This window comes from Phalacrocorax aristotelis, chromosome 14 (assembly GCF_949628215.1).
Source record: "Phalacrocorax aristotelis chromosome 14, bGulAri2.1, whole genome shotgun sequence".
Classification (NCBI taxonomy): Eukaryota; Metazoa; Chordata; class Aves; order Suliformes; family Phalacrocoracidae; genus Phalacrocorax; species Phalacrocorax aristotelis.
The window spans coordinates 7781262-7805676 of NC_134289.1; the positions used below are offsets into that span (position 1 = coordinate 7781262).

General features: G+C 38.6%; 1 protein-coding gene across 3 annotated transcripts in view; it reads left to right on the top strand.

Annotated features, from left to right (window-relative positions):
* Window positions 1-23999, top strand: part of RHOBTB1 (Rho related BTB domain containing 1) — a 54489-nt gene extending 30490 nt beyond the window's left edge. For 2 of the 3 annotated variants that reach the window (XM_075109602.1, XM_075109603.1), the window contains 7 exons: window positions 11832-12017; window positions 13766-14733; window positions 15162-15280; window positions 17642-17792; window positions 19513-19601; window positions 21087-21192; window positions 21704-23999. In XM_075109602.1, the coding sequence (XP_074965703.1) occupies window positions 11832-12017; window positions 13766-14733; window positions 15162-15280; window positions 17642-17792; window positions 19513-19601; window positions 21087-21192; window positions 21704-21873 (1789 nt within the window). In that variant the 3' untranslated portion in view covers window positions 21874-23999. Of the gene's footprint in view, window positions 1-5885; window positions 5942-11831; window positions 12018-13765; window positions 14734-15161; window positions 15281-17641; window positions 17793-19512; window positions 19602-21086; window positions 21193-21703 lie in introns of all 3 variants that reach the window. The other variant, XM_075109604.1, reaches the window with a different exon arrangement.
* The last annotated feature ends 416 nt before the right edge of the window (window positions 24000-24415 follow it).

Here is a 24415-nt window from a genome sequence, read left to right on the forward strand (position 1 = left end):
TCCACCAGTTAAACTTTCACACTGTAAAAGTCCATGTGGCAGTTTGGACAAACCCTCCTTTGTATATAGCACTGTGTTAGTTGTGTTTTCAGAGCCATGAATTACCTTGAATTTTGTGTCAGGAGCTAAAGTAGCAACACATCTGGGCTGCACAACCTGTACCATTTATAAATCAGTTTTGTGAGTGAGAGAAGTTACTGACTTTATGGTAATATTGACCTTAATATTAGTGCCACTTAAGTATGGGAATACATATTGTTTTACCTTTTGGACGCATATGGAACCTTCTTTAATAAATGTGGATGTAACTTAACATTTCCACTAATTGTTCCTCTTTGATGTGGCCTCCTGATATTCTGCAACAGATACTGTGTCACTGAGAAGATTACTAGAGATTAGGAGAACAAAATCAGGCATGTTCTGCACTCTGATCCCATGTTTACTGACAGGACGGACGGGAGAGAGGGGAAACAACATACTTAGATTCTAATCTTGAAACGCCAAAAAAGATGTGAATAACTTGAGATCTTGTGGGATTAAGCATACGAACACAGTGATTCATTTGTGATGTTAGCAGAAGTGAATCTATGTAGAATTGGGTTTGCTATACCCTGATCGACTTAAAAAGGCTGTTCTGGAAACCTGTTCTGCTAGTGGTTTTTCTGCAAGTCTGTTAATGCAGAAAGTAACTCGAAACTCTAAAGAAACTATTTTATAAATAGAATTTCAGTGTAAAATTTCCTAATTGTAAGTACTGATTAGGTACTTCATTATTTCAAGAGGTTTTAATGTTTCATTTAAAACCAATTGTTTAGTATTGTATCTATTTTAGCAGTTTAAAAAGAGATTTCCAGTATTGAATGTTCACATTTATAGGAACTGATTTTAAATCACCTCTGTACATTGAACTACAGCCTACTCATAGCTGAGTCAAATCTTGCAGTACAGTGAAAGACGTATTTTATGCCAAACTGCTCAAGGCTACATCTACAATTGCCCCATGTTTCTGATGGTGTGAAGGATCATATAATAATATAACCCTTTGGTTCCCTTCAAAATTTTTTTATGCATATGTCCCCTGTGTAGGGGAAGGCTTATTTCAGCCAAACACTCAGCCAAGACCTCTAATTGTCCTAAACGTGGTGTGACAAGAACCAGCAGGTCATTAATCCACCTACTGCTTGTTGGAAAAGATTGTTCCATACAGTTTTAAAAAATGTTACATAAATAGATTATAGATGACAGGGTGAACTGGGACTTGCAGCAAAGATAAATCCTTCTTAATTTTTTATTTTTCACAGATAGAAACATGAAAGGAGGATGACAAAAAGAATGTGTTTTCCACTATTGTTGTGTGACAGAAACATATTTGAATGCCACTGACGATGGAATAGTTAATGTTTCTACTGCCATCCTTTAAAATGAGAGTATGGAGAGTGAGATCCAGCTTGCATTCTGCTGTGCGGTGTTTAGTTTAATAATCACAGTCCTCCAGGAGCTTTGGGAAGCAGTTCCTGACAGCTTAAGGGAGGGAGGGGGATGTGGCTGGAGAGACTTGTGGAAATATTTGCTGCAGTTTTATAGTATGACATGAGGGTTTTTTTTCCTTAAACTAGAGTGTGTGTTTTAGTTTTGGAAGTATCCTGTTCAGTTCAGCTTAGGCACTATGTGATGCCAAAGAGTCATTTGTTGATTTTGTCCCACAGGGTTTTGTCTGATGCAAAATCACTCCAAAATGTTGTAAAGTGACAATGTCTTTGTTATGATTAGCATATTGGTTTCCAGCTTCTAGTCACCTCTTTGTTTAATAACAGTCTAGTCTCAGTGCTATTGTATTCTCTAAGCCTGCAAATCAGGTGGGAACTTCATATAAAGCTCAAGTTGTTACTAGGTACCAGTTTCCCTGGGAGGCACAAAATTGCATGAAAACATCTTAATTTTCATTTCAACTTGTCAGGATGCGCTATCCTTTATCCTCCTGTCCAATCTGGTTTTGAATGACAGTGTCAACATCGTGTTCAAAGTAATTCTGAAAGTAAAATGGGAAAAAGACTGGCTTGCACTTTTTTTTTTTCCTTTTGCATCCTGGTTTTGTTCAGGCAAACATGTGTGACTACATTTTGATTAATATCCTGTATATCCTGTTTTTTTTTATACGTGCAGCTCTAGTATGGGTAAACATGAGTAGAAATCTGCAAAGAGTTAATTCAGTCCCAATGAAATATTTATTCTCAATACCATGGATGTGGTTTGTCAGCTAATACAGCCAGGATGATTTATTTACTTGCAACTTCAATATGAGCTGTAGACCAAACAAAATCTGTTCATACAGCATGGACAGAAAACAGCTTTTTCTATCATGACTTAGATATGTGAATGAGCCTTGCTGTGAGACTGCTGACAGAGCCTCCTAAAATATGTTTAGACTATTTCCTCTGTTGTGAATGGATTTCATAAGCCCTGTGGGTATTGTATGTACACAGAGGAACACATGCATTTGTCTTTTTCTGTGTGATTACAATTCCCTTAACCAGTTACTTCAATGTAATTGAATCCATAGAAGTATACCTTCTGAACGCTGCTGAAAAGGGTCCATGAGAAGAGGGGTTTATCACTGATATTTGAAGACTTCCACCTATCTCTTTAGGGTTGTTTTGTTTCCTGTTTCTTGTTCTTAGAGAACAGCGATGATGATATTTCTATAAAAACAAAACCCAGGTAGCTTTGATGTAAAACAGTATTTGTATTAAGCAAATTCAATGAGATTAGTGGTGGCGAGGTAGGTGTCTTCACAGAGTGACTCGGTTTGCCTTTAGTTAGATCAGTTCCCTCTGTCACTCACTGCCTGTGCCTAAGCTGAGAGTGGGCCAGCAGCTACTCTCCCTTCTTCAGAGAAGGTCCAAGGTTTCAGAAGTGCTTTGAATGAAAGCCCAGACTTTCCACTGCAGTCTTGCTATCCTTGTTTCTATGTCACAATAATTCTCCTCCTTCCACGTACCTTACGAGCCATCTCCTGACGTGGGTTGGAGGGGATCATCAGAAATGTGTCTTCGCAGCAATAGCACTTAAGAGACATAAAGACAGTCTTGTGCTTTGTTAGCAAAGGGTCAGCCAGTGGGTTATCCAATTGTTTTCAGATGTCTCCCACCTTGGCTGCTTCCTTTTGCTATGTTTTGCTGCCACAAAAAAGCGATATGCAGTATCTTCACATCATCTTCAAATACCAAAAGTTGTGAGCCTCCCCATCTATTTTACAGTGGTTTATAAGCTATTTGGTTCATCATCAAGCAATCCAGAAGAACTCCTGTAAAAAAAAAAAAAAAATTATATTTGTTATGATTTTTTTTTCCTCTTTTGAGTTTGACTCAGATCAGTCCCAAGAAAGACTAGAATAAGCAGAGAGGTTCACAGAAATAGATTTCTCAAGTAATTTTATTCTGATATGGTGTGTGTATGACTAGTTTTTTCTTCTTTTGTTAACTACATTAACATTTGAGGCTTTTTGACTCGGTCGATGGGAAAGTGTATGCTTTATATGCTTAAGCCAGTGAAATTAATGCAGATCTGCTACTTTTCTTCTCTGCATCACACCGTGGTTCCATATTGTGAGTAGAAAGAGGTTGCTATGGAATTGCTGTTAGGAATCCTTCCTTCTTTAAAAAGGTATGTGCCAAATGACTGTTGGGGGTGTCTGAGGCTCAACTTGAGGTATGTGTAATCAATCCATAATAGACACCTGTAACGCTTTAAGCTTTCCTTGACTGGAGTGAAAAAGTATGTATCAAATGTTATTTGTGGTATTACATACTTTTCCATTTTTCTTGCTCTCCTAAATCAGTGGCTGAGTGGAAAGAGGGCATTTGGGCTCCATCCTAAAAGACTGCAAGGCAACATCGTAATATTTTGGAAATGCTAAACCTGAGAAGTGACTTTCCATCAAAATCTTGATCTTAGTGAATTATTTCTTTGTGAATAGGTGTTAGGTGAATTTCTTGAGCTGTTTTCTACTCCAAGGGTCTCGGGATCTCAGTCTGGATTTCCTCATACGTATGTCAGACTGTGTAAACCACTCTGCACAACCAGATATAACTGTTTTAAACTGAGTTCTTATCAATACCTTTGCGACATCAACTTGCCAGTTAAAATTTCTTGACAGTTTTTTCAAAATAGAAAAAGAGAAGAAGGCAGTTTTGGTGATAGCCAAAGAAAGTAAAAAATATGAAAGTCCATATTTTGTCCCCAGAGAAGGAGATGCATCTGGCATCTGTTAATGCTCAGTTTTCATGTCTTCTGTGACTTCAGAAGTCACTCTCATACTGGATGAAAACCAAACCCTATCATTCTTTCATATTCTCTGGCTTTTCGCCTCCTCCTTTGTCCTGTTCCTGGCTTCCTATCCATGTTCTTTATTGGTATTTATAAGGAATTATGCTTTTACTGAATTTTAGGACCTAGCTTTGAATCTTCCTTTTTTTTTTCTTTTCCATCATTACATCCCTCGCCTACCTTGAAATATTTTTTTAAGCAAATCTCTTGTTACTTCTTTTAAACTCAATATGTTTTCCTAGTTGATCATTGGTTCCTGGGTTTTTTAAGAGGATGGGTCCAGGAGTAAAGAAACGATTCATTTCTTCTTTCGTTTATTCTTCTGCAGTATCTTTGATGAAAATTCGTTGGTTTTCTGTAGAGAGGCAGCTGTAGTTCTTATCTGTAAGCTGCCTCCTTTCAATAACAGAAAATAAGTTTGAAAAGCCCACCTTTCCCTATGTTTCTGGTTTTCCACTGTTTTGTGAACTTATTTCTCATTATTTCATTTTCTGACTGCTGTCTGGAGCCAGCAGTAGCAATCAGCTGATATGTCTTACAAAAGCACTTTTAGCTATATTCTTCTCAGTCCCTTTGTATGTTATTGTGAGTTTTGGTGTTTGTCCCGGATTGATTGGATGTGTTCCAGCTAGCCCTGTACCTTCTTCTGCTCTATCATTTTCTTTCATCTTTATCCATTGATTTGGTGTTCAGGCTTTGTGTCTTACCTTTATAAACCCTGACTTTGCATGCGATACACAGAATATTTCGGCCTCAATTAACTATCTCTAGAATCCAATTTACCATAGAATTTTTGTTCCTGCGTTAGAAATGCAGTAATTGAGATCTCTGCTCCAGGGAAGGGGGAAAAGGCATATATTGGTATGTTATGAAGGATGTGTATACTGCAAACATACCTGATTCCAAAGAGAGTTTTACTGACTCTACTGGCACAATTTGACCCAGAATCATGCTATGGTTACTTGCAGGCAGCCTGTTTCAACTGTGAACTTCTATTTAGCACTAAGGTGGAATTTTTCATATGTAAATGCTGAACCAGAATTATGGGTGAATTTACTCCTTATAGTCAGCGATAAAATGAAACAAATTCCAAGACTGTGTAAGCAGTCCTTTAAATTAAAAATAAAATTATTTTCCTCTTGTTACACTGCTCCACACGGCTTTGCCGTTCTTTTTACCATTACCGCTGGTCAGGCATTTGTACAATAAAAGTAGCTCTTACATGTTTCTGCAGTGGAAAATGAGATATTTTAATCATTCTTTGCGATATCAAAACATTTTTTGTCATTCTCTGTAAATGCATCACTGTTTTCCCATGAGTACCTCAAAGGAAATAGAAGAGATTTTAAAATGCTTAACACTTAAGAATGATATATTATTTGTAAGGAATGTATGGGAAAACTCTCTCCACTTTTGAAGCACAGTCTTGAAATATGCAGTTTTCTTAAAGGAAGCTTTATCTTCTTTTTATTATTGTTGTTTCCTACTAAAAATGACGTTACAGAAATTTTATAAATAGATCTGCATGCTACTTACCACAAAATCTGAATATATTTCAGGGCATTTTGACAGTTTCGCATATTACACCAGTACATAAGAAGCTTCACTGCTGTCGGTAAAGTATAGAACTAATTGATTCTCCTGCTCACATCCAGGGCGCTGCATGGTCTTGCCCTGCCTAACCGGGATATCTTCAGTTCTTCACATGCCAGGCACCCCCTGCATTTCTGTTTTCCTAGCCTCTCATCTGTTTTGAGTGTGTGTGCGTAAGTCTTCAGGTCATTTTGTTATGCTTACCAGTCACTTAATGAATTTCTTGTCATTTCATGTGATGGCTGCAACTGCATTTACTAAAAACTGAGTCCTCTTCAAACATTATCAGCCTTGCTTATCTGCATAATTTTTTTTTCAGCTCAGTGAGATGCATGCATGAAAAATTTTGTATAACTGAGTGAATATCTCTCTTCAAAATGTATCTGGAAAGACATGGAGATGTAGCAGGGTTTTGTTAAGCCATAGATGAGATTCTCAAGTTAGTTCTTAGATGGCCTTCTCCTGCCTGAACCTACTGTGTTTGGGAGCTTGGGAGCTGGTATTTGCACTCAGGCTGCTGCCCTACACAACCTTTCCTTTCAGGTGGTTGAAGGACTGTGCGGGTGGACACTAGAGAAAGCTCCTGTCAAATTCTGCTCTCAAGTGGGATAAGTTCAGCTGTGATGCAGGTCTCTGAGGAATCTTGGGAAAATTATGGGAAATGTGTAAAGAACAAAAATGATGGCAGAAGGAGTAAAAGCAAAACAACCTTTTGTTGACAAATAAATGTCTAAGGATGAGCCGTTCTGGTAAAGTCAAGAGTCTAACAATTTGGATCAACCTCTACCAAAGTGTTTGCTCTGTAAAATTCTAATAGGCTCCCTTACTTCAACCTTGCTTCTGTCTAAAAACAGGGAAAAATAAAGACTATAATAAGATAAATCCACTGGGGTGGGGGTGGGGGGGATCCTTCCTCCATCCACCCCCAAGTCTATTCTTAAAGTTTGGTTTATTTAATATGTGCAACAGATTTTTTTTGTCAACCAAAACATAAGTTGTCTACCCTTAAACTGATTCTGTCAGATTTAACTCCTGGGTCTCGTTTAAGCTCTTTAAAACAAAATATGTACTTTTGGCTTGTTCTCTAGAAAGACAAGAAGATAGCATGGCAATGCAGTTCAGTCTTTCTCCTTTTCCTCTGTCCCACTCCCTGCATTGATTTCCAGATCAGAGATGTCTCCTCTTCACATTCTGTATTCCTCACAGCTTTATTTCTTCCCCTTTCCAAACCCAACAGTATTATTCTATGACTGTATGGCAAATGATACCCCTTACACATGACCAGCAATTCTTGCGTGTAGCAATTTTCCCCAGTAACTCGTAAATTATAAACTAGAGGGAACAACTTCCCAGGTAATGCAGTGTGTACATTTCAGAAGGCAGCCTGTTTCTTTAATGAGACATAAACCCATGCTAGTGTATAAGCAGACAGCACTACAGTTTATAACTCAATTCAGACTATGAAACATTAAACTTTTAAACACACTTGCCATAGAATATATGAGGTGTCATTTAATATTACTGTTTCCTTGAAGTTCTGTCTAAAATAAGAGTATTAGTGAAGATGGAAAATGAGTAGCAGTTTCTCGTTGAGAGATGGATCAGCAATGTGGTGTGTAGGTACATCTGCAGTGCAGCTCATTACACCAGCTCTGGGACACACGTAGCATGTAAGCAGATGAGTCTCTCACAGTCTCTGTCCCAAACCAGGGGAGTGCTCTGTTACTCCGAACAGCTCTACTTAGAAAACATTAACTTTTCTGATGCTTCGAACAGCTCCATCAGAAAGGCTTGTTACATAGCTAATATATCTCTTTTTCTCTCCCATCTCATGAGTTTCTCGTTGCAGTGATTGCAGAGTAACTTCCAAATGGTTACAGTGGTTACCTGCAGCTTGACTACTGCTGAAGCCTGAGATTGATAATTCAAAGTTGTCTTGCTTTGTCATTGCTATACTGCTTGCTTTTTGGCAGTGGCTTGGACTGCTCTCTGTACATCTGATACAGTTCATAACTCACACGCTAGGAGCCTACAGGATGGCAGCACACCACGTGCTGATGCCTGCCACAGATTGGGTTGTCTAGAGGGTTTCTTTTCATTCTCTGAAGTCTAAAAAGGGGTGGTTGCTTCCATCAAGAGTCCTTATCCAAGTTTGGGAAAATACTGCTGAATGCATTGAGGTAATACCTACGTTAGGTAGATGGGTTCCTTCTCAATATAGTGCTAAGGTTCCTTCTTTGCCCACAGGAGCCTCCTATAGGAAGTCCATATCTATATTTAGATTAAGCTGGGCTGACTTCAGATGTGTGTGTTTTGCATTAAGAATTATTTCTGTGACTCCAAGGGGAGCATTTGAAGTGCTTTTATGGTACTCTTACACTTTAGTGCGAGACTCCGATGCAGGAGTCTGGTCAGCCAGGAAGTGACAAACGTGTGAGTGGTGGTTTCCTACAGCTGAGGGATTTGTTCCCCTTCTCCACCTGCCAAGTCCCACACATTTACATTGCGTTCTCCCCTGTTTGGAGCCCCAGTGAGCAGAAAGAAACCTGTTTTCTTTACATTAGTGATGCAGAGTGTTTCACTGGTGGTTGATCATGTGCTAGAGCAAGTCGCACAGGAGTTGAGTTTTGGTGATACTTGAGTATGTTCAGATGTTTCAAATACTAAGAGTAGATGATTCACAATTTTTTTTCTGATAAAACTCTGAAAAGCAGAATGTAAGAATAAATGAGTTAAGGATTTCCAACATGTACCACTGAATCTACAAGATAGTGTTGGATACCCAAGCTATCATTTCTCTGTGCTGAGTTATTTGTAATACTTATCTTTGTTTCTTGTGATGCTTCAGTATCAAACATCAGTATATGCAGGAAGTGTATGATTACACTTTCGTTGTGTTTAACAAAGGTAGATGCACGCAGTACCTTATCTATTGCCTATTTCAGCTGGATGGTGCTCTAGGAAGAGTGTGACGGGGAAGTTCTGAAGCATGTTTTGGTATTCAAGTCTCTGGAAATGTTTCTTGAATCGTTCCTCAATTTTACTAGGAAATGGTAATGAAATTTCTTTTTAGAAGAAAGCAGCTTGTATTTGTGAATATATTGCTGCAGAAAGAAAGAAGAAAGCAGAAGTAAACCTGATTCATCCTTTCTCATCCTCCAAGTACCCAAACTGCACAAAAATGGCAATGAATTGGAATTTTTTTAAGTCCTGTCCTTTTATGTTCCCTGAGAATATTAAAATAACATTGGTAAATTTTTAATGTTTGGGAAATATTAATACATTATTTTAACCTGACAGGTTCTGGCTTTTATGAACAAGTGTCAAACCAAACTTTATACTGAGGTGTTAGCAAGTTGTAAATGTGCCTTTGACATTAAAAGGAATTGTAGGTATTTTAATTACAGTTTCCAAAGCATAGTTTTCCCCAAATGTTCATTCCTATGTAGACAGTTCATCTTCCTCATATATTACTGTCTCCAGTTTGTGCTGGTAGTGCAAATCATGCTTACGACTTGAATGAAAACTTAATTTATTATGATAAGGTGGATGTGTTTTGCGAGCTTGCAGACCCAGGTGTGGTGCTGGTTCAGCGTGCGAACTCTGTCACTACCCAGTGATTTCTCATCCATCCTGTTTATGGCACAGGGCCGTTTATTTCTCCCAGTTCAGTATAGAACTCTAGGATATTCATTTTATGGGGAAGTCCAGGTTTTAACACAGGATAAATAATATGCAAATCATACTTTTTTACCTCTTTACTCTGTTTTTCACTTCATTCAGAAGGCAGTAGGATGGAAATGTCACGTTAGTGCAACGCTATGTGTGTTGTGAGTTATGGGTAAAGAAACGAGCTTTCCCCGGCTCAGTTTTATGGTGGCTTAGGGAAGGTCAGAGGTGATGAGTTGCTCAAGAGCTACATGGAGCTCTGTGGCAAAAACAGGAGACTCCCTTGGCAAGGGCTGTAACACACGCAGAGCTGTGCTGGGGCCGATCTGCTGGATAGTCTGTGCCTGTTCTGTCAAAGGAAATAGATCATCACTGGCTTTTCTCAGGAGCCCGGATGTGTGGCCAGCCCGGCATCGGTCAGCAGCCGCAGGGGAGCTGTTATCATCTCCTGCCTGCAGACTCCTGCTGGAGCTCTGTAGAGTCAGGGGGACTGGATACTCGTGATGGCAGTTACGTGGCTTAGGTATTAATTTCTGAAGGGTGCAAGACAGTCTGTCTCTCTAAGATGCTTAGAGTTAGGACCAGCCAGACAGCCAAGGCTTGCCTCTCAGGCAGTCCTCATGATCTTGAATTAAACAACAATTGACCAGGTTAGGGTATGTGTAACACAATTGAGTTTCATCCTAGCTGTACATTGATTCCTCCTATCTTGGAGCTAAGCAAATGTCTGCTGGGGCCTAGGTTTTACTCTTATGTGACCTTGAACAGAGCAAGTTTGGGTTTAAAGGGTAATTGCTTCAGTTATGTAGAAGACTGCTGTGTTAGCTGCTTACCTCGTCATTGTTTAGTAGATAACTTTCCAGTTTGAAAAGGCCTTGTTTATAGGTATGACAGATGTGTTGCAGTTTATGTAAGATACAAAGTTGGAGCAGGAGCATTTCTCTTGCATTATATTTATGCTAACAGCAGTACCTGTGTTGTATGCAGCTATCTTTAGAAATGGTCTTGCTGGATATATCTGTGCCCTCAGTGAAATGTAGAAAGCAGCAGTACTGAGGAGGTATTTCATTATTTAAAAAGTGAATGTTAAGACTCACTGCTGCTGCTCTGTACGTTACACAAACTGCAGACACAACACATTTGTGCTACATTAAAGAATGCTAGAAGTGAGATAGACATGGTATTACTGAGCTTATCCTGCTGATAATTTTGTAGCAATAAGTTGCCTCCTCAAAATGTCCCCCGCAATTTTTCTTAAGGGTTTCAATTCAACTTTTTTCTTCTTTTCTTTTCTTCCCCATGAGAGACCCAAGAGCTTAAGAACTGTTTTGTAACATCCCATCCCAGTTTATAAATAATGAAATTGCCCCAAGTTAGGAGTGCCCTGAGACAAGTATTCAAGCATTTCTCTGCCCTAGTGTGCTAGCTCTGACAAGAGTTAGGTGGTGGTTTAGTGGATGAACTGTCAACCTTAATCCTCATACTTGAAATTTATAAAGCAAGTTTATTTAGTGAAGTACTTTATGTTTCCTTAAAACCTTTTAAAGCCTGCAAATATTGTCATGCTTTGATTTAAGCCACTCTCCTATTCTACACTTCACTGAACTTATATTCATCACAATGTTTATTTTTGCTTATATTGTAGAAGTGGTCATTCTGCAGTTATTTACCCTCTAACAGGTTCTTTATTAAAGATATTAGAGAATTGCTGTGCAAAGTGCATTGCAAGAGACCACCTCAGTATCTAAAACGGTGCGGTAAAGGTATTTCTCCATGACAAGTTCAGAAGCGATCTGTGTCTGCCTGTGTGGCTGTTCTGAAGTTTTGCATAACCCCTTTCTAATTCCTAAGCGCCAATGACACTTGAATTGCAATTTAGGTGTCCAGTCAGCAGAATTATTTCTTGAGCGATCACAGCCTGTGAATAACTGCAGCGTAAAAGCAGAGAATGGCAAACCCTACCTCCCTTCTCAGTTGTCTCTTCATATGTGCAGGGACCTCTCTGCTCAGAGGGGCAGTGCTTCCTAGGTATGTGGCTTTGTGCTCCCATGCTTTTGTGGTGAAATGTGTAGCTTCTGTCAAACCTCTGCACGAACAACATGTATTCTGACATCTGGGTGCCAGCGCATTTTTCAAAGTGTAGAGTGGACTAACTTTAAGGTCGAGTTATGAAAATAGGTGAAGCTGCAGCAGAAAGCATGTTTGTTGGTTTTTAATTGGTTATTCTCTTGTTACTTTTCTAGGTCTGATGTAGTTGTTCTGTGCTTTTCCATTGCTAATCCTAATTCCCTGAATCATGTGAAAACAATGTGGTATCAGGAAATCAAGCACTTCTGTCCTCGCACACCTGTCATCCTGGTGGGCTGCCAACTAGATCTCCGCTATGCAGATCTTGAGGCTGTTAACAGAGCCAGACGGCCTTTGGCAAGGTAAGGTTTAAACAAAAATATGAATTAAAAAAAATCACCTTGGTAACCAGGTACAATACTTTCAAAAGAGAAGTGAAAGAGCCTGGTCGTCTTTTTTTATAAAATGAGAATATATATGCTTCCTTCTTTTTAATTCTGTCATCTGAGTTGGTTAGTTCTTTAACACATGCAGGTATTACGTGTTTCCCACAATATTTTTGCACATTGGACATCTAAACTTGTTTGGGTGCCTGAACACTACAATAATATAGAGACAGTAATGGTTCCTGGAGGTTTTTGTAGATATCTTTCTCCATGTGAACATGTATATCATGTCCTACCGTCGCTACTGTCAGGTACTGTTCTAAACTGACAGATCCTACTCAGGTTTTCTTAATTCTCAATTATTATTTTTTGTAAGTGTAATCCTAGATCATGGCAGAAAACAAAGTGGTTACAAATGAAATTTGAGATTAAAAGAGAGTTTGGGGTCATTCTGGAGAAGCTTTGCTTTTCCCAGATACAAAAGACAAGCATTCACATGTTTGGGCAAAACAGTCCCACAATTACCTACTCAGTTCTGATCTCCTTTCATGTGAATCTGAATGAAACCAGATTCATGGAAATAATATCCATCATCTTGTAATTAAAGACTATATTATAACAGATTTCCATAAAGTAATTGAACTAATATTACATGGGCTCTTAGAAAACTTTGCATATCATTGCATTACATTCAAATTCTTGATTCAGTAACATGGTTTTCCTAGGTTTGTTTTTTTATTCAACATTTTTTTCATTATGTGGGTGGGGTGGGCTTTTGGTTGACTCTTTAAAAGGGAAGGTTTTTTCAGAACTCAAAATTCTTCTTTGGCCCTAATCCTCCTTTCTGATTTCACCATTAATAAACTTTGAATCAGTACTCTGCATGTCTAGCACAGACTTGTGCCACCTGAACTGATTATTAGCTGGCAACCAAAGCAAGCTGCTGTCTGGAGTGTGTTAAGTCTGTGCCAGCATGTGTCTGCCCAATATGGTATGCTCAGAGAACACGCTGTTGGGTCATGTCTTCTGGTGAGATGATTTTTTGTTGGGAAAATGGATCCTAGCCCAGACTTTTTTTCTGGTTGGTTTTACCCTACGTCATGTATTAGAGCTGCTCTGAAAATTCATGAGTTCCTACGCAATGCTTCTACAACCAAAACGGGCCTATCTCTTGAAGTGTGTGTTCAGTTACACTTTTGTCATAGGCTGCTATTATTTTCTTGAAAAAGCATAAGCTTAAGAAATATTTCTCATTTCACATTTAGCTATATTTGTGGGATTTCTATGTCATGAGAATTTCCGTTTGAGTTTAAATGATGGATACAAAGAAAGATACTGACAGAATATCTGAGCAGAAAGGGGAGTTAGCTTTTTTAAATAATGAAAGTTCTCAAGCATCCTATCGACTTTTTTACTGTAAATTTCCCTTTAATAGAGAGAAAGCTTGCTCCATTTTGTGCAAATGATTTCTACATATTTCTACTAACATTGCAAAGACACTACCAAACTTAAACAAAATTACAAGTATGTGCTATTCTAAAACTCTCTGGAGTCATGGTGGTAGATTTCCAAAGGGCTTTGTTAGCTTAATTTTATATTTTGTTTCATTTGAGGGATATGTATCTCAGAATTGGTGCTGAGACATTTTGTAAGATTCCATGCTTTCTGGAGTAACTTTGTGATGATTGTTGTATGTGAGAAGGTTTCTTTCTGTTTAACCCTAGGCCGATAAAAAGAGGAGACATTTTGCCACCAGAAAGAGGCAGAGAGGTTGCCAAGGAACTTGGGATACCATACTATGAAACCAGTGTATTTGACCAGTTTGGGATTAAAGACGTGTTTGACAATGCAATTAGAGCTGCCCTGATCTCCAGAAGGCACCTGCAGTTCTGGAAATCTCATTTGAAGAAGGTCCAAAAACCTTTGCTTCAGGCTCCATTCCTACCTCCAAAAGCCCCTCCTCCGGTTATCAAAATTCCTGAGTGTCCCGTATCAAGCATGAATGAAGCTGGATATTTATTGGACAGCCCACTGTGTGCAGATGTTATGTTTGTTCTCCAGGAGCAGGACTACATGTTTGCTCACAAGATTTACCTAGCTACCTCTTCTTCAAAGTTTTATGACCTTTTCTTAATGGAATGTGAGGGAAGTCCAGACTTGGATGAAACACAGTGTAATAAAGAAAATGCAAATAAGGATGTTCTGACGAGTCACCTTGAGACAAATGGTGACGGTGATGAGCCATCCTTGAAATCTGCTGATGTTAAAATTCCCCCACCAGAAAGTACTGACTCTTTAAATGTGCTAGAACCCGAACCTGGTGAAACAAATTCTGCAGCCAGGTCTCTGTCATCCTGGGGTAAGGGGTTTGTTAGTGTGCATAAGGAAATGCAAGTGAATCCTGTCTCGAATAGGATGTGTCCGGTAACTGTGGTAAAAATGGATTCATCTGTGCAGGCCGGACCTTTTAAAACTGTTTTGCAGTTTTTGTACACAGGGCAACTGGATGAAAATGAAAAAGATCTCACAAGACTGGCTCAGATTGCTGAAATCTTGGAAGTATTTGATTTGCGAATGATGGTGGAGAATATTATGAATAAAGAAGCCTTCATGAATCAAGAGATTACAAAAGCATTTCATGTCAGAAAAGCTAATCGGATAAAAGAGTGCCTTTGCAAAGGGACATTTTCTGGTAAGTAAATAAATGCTTTAACAGGAAAAGCAGTAATTCTTTTCTCATTCGTGTTACCGTCACTTCACAGGTTTCAAAAACTGTGACAACTTACACTGTTATGAGAGGAGGGATGAGCCCAAAATTATAGTGTTCCTCAGGGCCAACTGTTCCAAACTGGGATTCTGCAGTGTAATTTCTCAAAATCTACACACAAGCTTTTAAATAAGTAACCAAATTTTCCAAAGTGTTGAATATCCAATATCCCCCTTTTAAGTGAGGCTTTTTATTTATCTATATAAAATGCTGAAGTTATTTTTGAGGTGGGGGTCTTGGGAAGTGAAAGGCATCCTTGGTTAACAATGTGCAAGTGAAACATACATTCTTGAGACACAGTTTCACTTTAAACACAGACTTGCAGCATGCATCTTTCTTTGTTCCCACGGCAGATGTGACATTTAAATTGGATGATGGAACCATAAATGCCCACAAGCCGCTGCTGATCTGTAGCTGTGAATGGATGTCTGCTATGTTTGGAGGATCATTTATTGAAAGCTCAAACAGTGAGGTATTTGTCCATTTTTGTCCATTTTGCTTATAATGCCTGATGGGTTTAGGGTGATAGAAGCATAATTTTGTATCTGTTTGCAGGGTTGTGATAACCCCTTGAATGATTCTTTGTTCTTCCCTTGCAGACCTTGGATGCTTTTCTTCTTAAGGCATTAAATTATGATGCCTAGGAGGATAACATATTTTCTGCAAGGCATGAGGCTTCCTCCAATGCTGAAGCATGTGTTTAAACCTGAAAAATATTAAATATGGGGGGAAAAAATTAATATGGATTTGTGAATTTCTCTAAAATAAGTTCTAAAGTTGTGTGAATATATATTTATGTGATCAGAAGCATTGCAAAGAATACTTGGAGCCAAGGGCATTGAGGAAGGAATTAAAGGGGAAAAAAGGTTAAAGTACACGGAGTGTTAAACTGGAAGAGAGTTTTACAGTAGTTCAGTAGAAACTAAGCTCAGATTCTGTAGTGCATCAACTTGTCCTCTTGAGTAAAGCAGATATAAAGTACAGTATAAAAGATCTCCATGCTTTGAATTACGATTTTGCAGCAGAAGCCTTGTATTTTCAGGGTCTGTTTTTCAAATTCTAAACACTGCTAGTATTTTTTTCTTGTGTCTTATCTGTACCCAGGTTTTGATTTTTGTTTTGGTTTTCTTGTTCCTTTCCATACTTACAGTTCTTATTTATATGAAGAGTTCAAGGGTTTTGTGTTTAATAGTCTGGAAGATTCTGTTCTATTTAGATTTTTCTTGCTTCTTCTAATACAGCTGTAAACGTAATTCCTTTCCCAGAGGCATGCTCAACAAGTGGTTCATTAAAAATACATAGTTTTGTTCTAGTAAGCAACACTTGGCAATGAAGAATATACATTTATTTTCTACCAGCCTATTTTTAATGATCAACTTAACTTAGTTCATCTTTCCAATTTAAAACATTTAGCTTCCATTTTGTAGAGTTCAAAGCATTCAATAATGCTTTTGCAATTTTAAAAACAAAGGTAGATACGAATTGAATGGTTTCCTTTGACTGGTTTACAAAAAATAGAACCATCTACTTATTACTTTTTCTGTATTTGGGACACAGCATTTTATAAACTCATTCACCGAATTTACAGTTTCCTGCACTAACAAAAATACATTAATAATGAATGAGTTTCACCACTTGCTCCTCTTGGAGAAGCGAGCTGCTTCCCAGAGTGGCTGATACGCATAAGAGGTTCATGCTTTAGCACTAACAGGTCTGGGTTCGAATCCCACCCATCAGGCAGAGCTGAAAGAAAAATGCACAAGCCGTCAAAGGTTAACAGCCAGCTACATGACAACGATTAACCCCCTTCTAGCAGGAAGTATGTGCTGACTGCTACCAAGCTGTCAGGTTAAGTTGCACGTACGTTCAATTCCTCATCATAATTTTATTATTCTGCTCTGCTATTTTTTTTTTTACTGCAAGTTCTTCAGAATACCACAGAGCATTCTTCAGTGCCAGCACCTCTTGAGTTATGAACATGTACATTAAAGTGCCAGTTAATGGGATTGACTAGCGTGGGTCCTAGAAGCGGACTTACCTGTCGCAACCTTGAGACCCGCAAGAATCAGTTTTACCCTGTTCTTTGGAGAAGTGATCATGTGTGCAAACTGTAGTTGAGATGCTACAGTGATAGGTTACAGGGAGGCTTTCTAAGTCTCCTTCCTCTTCTTTTAGGCTTCCCTGCAGGAAGTGGAATCAGGGTTACGCTGGTGAGAAATTAGATAGCTTTTGCCTTGGTCTTAGTAGTTTCATTACATGGTGGTTACACTTAATTACACGTGTGTGGCAGAAATGGTTTACATTTCCTTTCCCTCATTTCTTCAGTTCTCAGTCCCTTCCCAACCATCACTTACTTGGATAATTGGATTATTTACAAACAGACTGAGAGGGGTGGGGATTTTGTTATCCTTTGTTTTCTATTATTCTCAGAATGCTCAGAATATTCCTTGCCTGGAACATACAGATTGCATTCCTCAAGAAGTCTACCAAGGGAGGTTTGGCATGGGAAGTGCTCAGTGGCTTTATGTACCCCACAAAACTGTCCATTTGCAGGCTAGAAAGCATTGAACAGATTCACTGTTTGATGTGGATCCAATTCTAGAAACTTGGCAGAGTTGCTCGTATGTAAATCTGACTCTGGAGATATGCTTACCTGTTGGCAGCTTCTTGAACTTTAATGGAAAATTTATTTTTTGAAAAATGTTTACCCTGCATTTCTAAAATGACCTGAAGAGAAAAAGAGACAGTCCAGCAAAGTGACAGAAGTGAAATATGGCCTCTATATGAAAATGCCTTCATTATTAGGGATGCTTTTCTTATATATCTTTTCCAGGTAGTTCTTCCCAACATAAACAAGACATCTATGCAAGCAGTTTTAGATTACTTGTATACCAAGCAACTGTCCTCCAGTCAGGAACTGGACACACTTGAGTTAATTGCATTGGCAAATAGGTTTTGCCTTCCTCACCTGGTTGCACTAGCAGGTAAGACTTTGTGGCCTTGTCCAATGCAGTGTCGTCTTCAACAGGTGAAATGTGTTTTGATGGTTTTGGAAAGCACAGGATTTTCTCAAGTGTCATGGAAAATAAATACTTTTTTCTGAAAGGGATATTATAATACAAATTGATATTTTCCCTTAGAAAAATGTGTTTTCCTTTCTCTTGCCTTTTTTAGTTTTGTGCTAAACCACCTCAGAACATTGAAGTATTCTGTTCTTTGAAAACAGAAAGAGTAAACCTTCTCTTTAGCATTGATATAATGTCTGTGGTTTGTAAGATCCATTCTGTTGCTGTTAATTTACCTGAAAACAGGATGGACCCCAGGCTTTCCATTATGTAAAGAATGAGGTGTTCTATTATACATTTCTATTCAAAGACAGTAACTGAGCCAATTGAAAACTGATCTAGATTATCATGATTTTTAGAAATGCTGTCTGGATCCTTCTTCACTGCCTAGATGGGAATTGGATATTTTGGTATATACATGGGGATGAAAGCCTTACTTCGAGAAGAAAAACTTTTCAATCACATATTTAGAGAAAAACTACAGGATAGGTTACTACTTAATTTCAAACTTAAATCCATACACACCCCAGACCTCTGGGGTTTGGGTTTTTTCATTTATTTGTTTCTCTCTATGTATGTAACTTGGCATTGTTCTGAAGACATGGCCAAGGCCAAAACTCAGAGGCAGATGAAGCAAAGCTACATGTATTTGCAGGACAACATTTATGCAGAATTTAATCACATACCAAATCCTAGTTCTCCTTCAGTTGTGCATCAGGACTGTGTACCTCATCTTCACTGGTTCTGACAGAACAAATCTTTATTGTTTGATTTTATATGCACATTTTAAGTGAACTCTTGGTTATTTTTTAAGTAGTTTCAGCATAAACGTACATATAGTATTAAGAATATTTAATTCTTGATGATTAAATTTTGAGTCCAAAGGCGATTGCCAACAACGGAACCCAGTAGAATCAAATCAGCTGACAACATTTCCCAAAGAACACTCAAATCTCTAAGATTCTAGGAAATAGTTAAGGAAACTGTTGAACTGAGGTGACTTTTGGGGGGGAACCGGTCAGCCTTTATCTGGATCTCTGGGAACAACTAATCTGAGAATCTGAAGAGGGCCCGAAGTGAACTTTTCTATATCGGTGTTGTGCGTAAAGTCATTAATCAAACCACAGTGCAAGTGCACTGTTGCCTAAAAACTTGGCTATTGCTTTTGTATTATCTGAAAGAGACAGCTGATCCATATTTCTAATTTATATTGAATATTGCACCCATCCATTCTGCCAGAAAGAGACTAGTGGCTGCTGAACTTTGCCCCTCTGTAAGTGGTTATTAATTGCAGGCTCGTTTTCTTTAAGAAAGAGATAAGAATTGTGTGTGAAATCAGAAATAGATAGTTTGGGTTGAGGCAAAGGGAGAAATCCTTATATGGACTGTGCCTCACTGGAGCAGGACAGTTTATACCTGTGATGCAGAATCTCCAGCCACAAGTCTAAAGTCCAGAATTTGACTTCATCCAAATCAGAAGTTGCTTAGGATACCTGGATGAATATGCTACTTGCATAATGCTAGAGTTAACACTAGGAGGACGGAGAACACGCCTTCTTGGTTCTTTGTTACTTGTGGTTGATCTGACCTTGAAATGTGACTGTTTCCCATGTGAGTGATGAGTTTTCTCCTGTAACAGAACAGCATGCAGTACAAGAGCTGACAAAAGCCTCCATGAGTGGCACTGCAATAGATGGAGAAGTACTGTCCTATTTGGAATTGGCACAGGTCAGTGCACGCTGTTTTTTAAAGATATTCTGGCCAACTGAAGGACTTCCTTTTAGCACCTTACTGCTTCTGAGCAATGCTTCTAAGTGGCTCAAAGGCTTCAGTCCTGAGAGTGACTGACAATAAAACTTAGTTTTATCGTATATTTTAAAGAGTTTTTTCCATTAGTTCAAAGGTGAAATGACCATTTAAGTAATCTTGGAGGAGCTGTCTTTCAAATTTATATTTTAGTTTTTCTTAATTGTGGAGTTCCCAAGCTCCATGTTCTCATGGCCATGCTTCAGTAACATGAAATGCAATGTAATGAAGCTGTTCAGCTTTGTAACGGTGACTGATTCTTGGGGTCCTTTCAATTCAGTTCTTGTAGCATTGCAAAGGCAACCTATTTTTTTTGTATTCTTAGACTCAACTCTTAGGCTGGCTACTCAGAGCCAGTCATCTGATAGTTCAGAGGGAGTGCAAATCCTACTACCTTATGTTCAAACACATTTCAATGTTTCTTGAGGCCCAGAATACATGAAAAGAGAGCCCTCAGCTCACAGTTAAACTGCACACCTCTGTTTTCCAAAAGCAGTGGTACAGCACTCTCCCAGATACAGTACAAGCTAAAATATTTTTTAAATTTTATCATTCTTGATTTCACACTAACGGTGAGTCTGGCTGCAGCTTAGCTTGAAGTCTGGGCTTTAAGTGGCACTGAAATACAACACAAGCTGGCCACCATGCAAGATTTCCTGCAGCTGCTTTCAAGTGCCTCTCTTGGAATACCTATAGTGCTATTGCAAAACCAGGACTGAACCCCTTCCAAGAAAAGGCAGCTCACTTCATTTTGATCTTATGAAGGGTGTTTTTTTTTTTCTTCTCCTGGTTGAAGACAGAGGTAATATATTTTAACTACTGTTAGGATATCCTCTGTGCCCAGTACCTGCATCAATATGATGTGTTTATAACCTGAGAAGATTACAGTAGACAGTCAGAAAGCCAAAACAGATACACATGCTATACAATCTGACTTGCATTATAGCTTTGCTTCCTTACAACCATGGGAAGTTTGTACAAGGTTTTGTATTGAGCTTTCAGTAATGCCTGAGTTCTGTCAATACGCACAGCTTTCCAGGGAGTTACTTCAAAGCAGGGTTTGCAGTAACTGATAGAGGTATATGATTGGTACGGTCATACCACAAAATTCAGGTCCAGCATACCGTGGGTTCAGATCCTGTGTGGGACTGAGTGCAGTTTGCCAGATGCTGTGCATGCTAAGCACCTATTCATGAGCCTTTTGGGCCACTCGTCGTTCAAGCAGATTGTGCGACAAGGTCTAGGGCATCTAGAGGCTGCTTCAGCCTCCAAAGCTCCCCAGTATGCTTGGGACAGTGCTGCCAGATACAATCTGCTGGGGAACATTCTAGCTTTAGTTGTTAATTGGGGCTGCAAAATGAATGATAACCTCAGGAAATGGAATAAGCTCTTTGTTTTTCTTTACAGTTTCACAATGCTAATCAGCTGGCAGCTTGGTGCTTGCACTACATCTGCACCAATTACAACAGTGTTTGCTCCAAATTCCGCAAGGAAATCAAAGCTAAATCTTCAGGTATGGGCAATTTTCCTCCCTAGTTTTCATGAGGCTTCCCCTTCTTCCTCCCCACTCAGTTGATTAAACATGAAGACAAAGATGAGCTCAGATAGTTAAGCCATGAGACTCAATCTCTGTGCTATCTTGGTTAGCATTCATAAATTCTTCTTATCTGTAAAGAAAGGTCATAATCATTAGCCTGATTCCTGGGCAAGCATTATGTTCCATACCTATTTCAGTGATGCTAAAAGGAACAGAGCTATTTTCAGGCTCCACAATGAAAACTACATTCTGTAAAGGGCTTGCTTTTTTACACTCTTTGATGGACTAAGGCCTCTTGAATGCAACAGTTTCAAAGCCTTTTCGCCCTGTAAGGAAGGCATATGAGGAAACTGGGGGAATCCCCAGTAAGCCAGCTAACATAGAGACTGGATAAATGATTAGCAGCGTAGCTTTTTGCAGACATTTCTGGGATTTCTGTATCTTATTGGCTTGTTTGGGGACTTTCAGATTGTTTCTTTTTAATCAGATAACCAAGAATATTTTGAGAGGCATCGCTGGCCGCCTGTGTGGTATTTAAAGGAAGAAGATCACTACCAGCGAGTTAAAAAAGAAAGAGAAAAGGAAGACATTGCACTGAATAAACATCATTCAAAGCGGAAGTGGTGCTTCTGGAATTCCTCTGCTGTAGTTGCCTGAAGAAAGCAAATAAGTGGAAATCCATAGCCAGTGTCAGAAATTAGTCTTATTGTTAGAAATAAGATGTAGTTCAGGTTTTCAGGAAACTTTGTTCCACGTGTGCATTTATTATTGCTAGGGTCAAAAGCACAAGCTCACTGAAAGTGAGCCTGGAACAGCTCCTCAAAGTCATATGTATATTTTTGGCTAGTAAGCAGATAAATGTCTACCATTATTACATTTCCTTTTCTACAGAAAAAATCCATCCAGCATTAATGTTTCAATCTCCAGTTGGGAAATATTTTTATACTGTCTGGTGCATTTTGTTCAGATAAAATTCTGGATTGTTTTATTTTACAGACCACAAAATAACCATGTAGCAGCTTTGTAATTAGATTTTAACTATTTTTACTATGCGAGTACAGTGAAATAGACAATCTTCAGTCATAAGAGACAGCTTTTAGAGTATCTCCTAGAAAGTCATCTTAGGAAAAAATCTAGTTCCCTAGTATAGGTTGTCTTTTTTAAACGAAGTACTGTCCACTGGTAATATGATTAGATGGTTATTTCCCCTTTCTAAAGTAAAGGGTTAGAATAAGATCCAATAACTGCAAGATATAGAGTGCTTGATCTTTGCTCAGCTGAATAATAGGCAGTGTAATTCCCTGTTCAACTGCAGGCAAATGTATTTCTAATATTTGCCGTGTAAGTGCAAGTAATTATGACTATGTGGGCCATGTGAAATCTAGTGATTCTAAATATTCAGAGGTTTTATATGTCTAGATCGAAGAGAATATTTCTAAAATCATTTAGAAGGGCTTATTAATTTATATCCTTATACAAGTATGGATCTGAATACAAAAGCAGTTATGCTGCTTGCATTTGAATTACTGCATGGCAGTTACCTTGTTCTGTGGGATCTTAACCACGCAGCCATTCCTCACGCTGAATTCCTTTTTGCTTCAGTGCAAGCAAACGAAAGGGCTGCAAAAACATGTAGGAGTTATCTAGTGTTAACAGCATTTTGTAAATGAAGAAGGCTTTTCACACACAAGATCACTTCAGTTTGATCCAAATTGTTTTATAGCTTTTCCCAGGTAGAACTCAAAATGTTAGATTATTTTGAAGTAGATCGTTTATTTCCCCTGGAAGTAGGTATTTCCAGGAAGCTGGGGGCAAAATGACGGCAGAAAGGCAGGAATTCTGCACAAATGGTGCAAGGTTAAAAAAAAAAAGCCTCGAGTGTTTTCAAATAGCCTTTGCGCTTATGACTTTTTATCAACCATTACTCTAAAGCTGCAGTGTTACACTAGATTACATAAGGATGAGAGCTTTTTTTAAAAGACCAAAACTAAAATACATAGACTGTAGAACATATACATGCAATCCTGTACAGTGTCTCAGGCACAATTCTGTAACCAAGGTAGTATTGTGTATTACATTTGTTAATATTGTTTTGTGCTGGCAGCTCAGCATACCAATGTGAAAAGCTGATTCTTTGTGGTTTTTTCTGTATTCAAAGGCAAGGCAGTACAGTCACCCCAGTACTGTAGGTCAGGAAAGGCTTTGGACTGAAAGCCATATACACCTCTACATATTTGCATTCTGAAGGGACTAATTCTCAGCAGATGCTACTGCAGGAGAGTAGGAGCCACCCAGCATGGAAGGAGATGCTGCTCTACAAACTCTTATAAGGAAAGCAAGCGACAGATTCCTACCCCTGTAAGATTCATCACCGTATGGTGATAAAGAAGGGCTATAAATGATGGTTGCAAATATGTCTCCTTAATTCTTGGTCAGTGATAATGTATATTGTGGAGGAGAAGAATGAATGAGAGAACACGTGTCAAGACTAAGATGAGATAAATACCTGTTGTCATAAAATGTTAACCAGTCACATTTTAAGTAAGTATTGCTACTAGGTTTTACACAACCAAAGCTACTGTATGATTGTAATCTTGCCAAACTGTAATGGATATATAAATGAACCTGAGGTATATGCAATAATATCCAGTTGTGCTAGTTATCAGCTACTATAACCAAGTGGCTGGTTCATTTGGTTAATGCCGTCTATGGCCTTTAATCTTGGTGGTTATTTTGTGTTTTTTATTTTGCAAAAGAAGTCAATAAAACTGTTTAGTTACAAATTGTCTCCCAGCTCTTTGAAGAAGCTTCCTAAATTTTGGATTAGGTGTCGCCCTTTTTGATGCTGCTTATAAGCACTCATTTGTGGTATCATTCATTGAATTTTACCAAACTGGTACTTGCATGGCATATTAATATTTATGGTTGGGAATGTCACAAGGAAATCCTATGGTGTTTCTATAGGATGGAAGGTTGGTGCTTGTCACTTACTGTTAAACTGCATAGCAAAAAAATCTCTTGCCGCTTTTCCCCATGGTTTCTGATATTTAATTACCATGATATTACCCAACAGACATGAAACTAATTAGTCATGACAGACGTGGGGAGGAAAAATGCAGGTAAACAGCAGGAAGTCTGTAAAGTTTTCAGTATGCTCTAAACTTTGTACAGACAGTTTTCCCTGCCTTCTCGCTGCCAT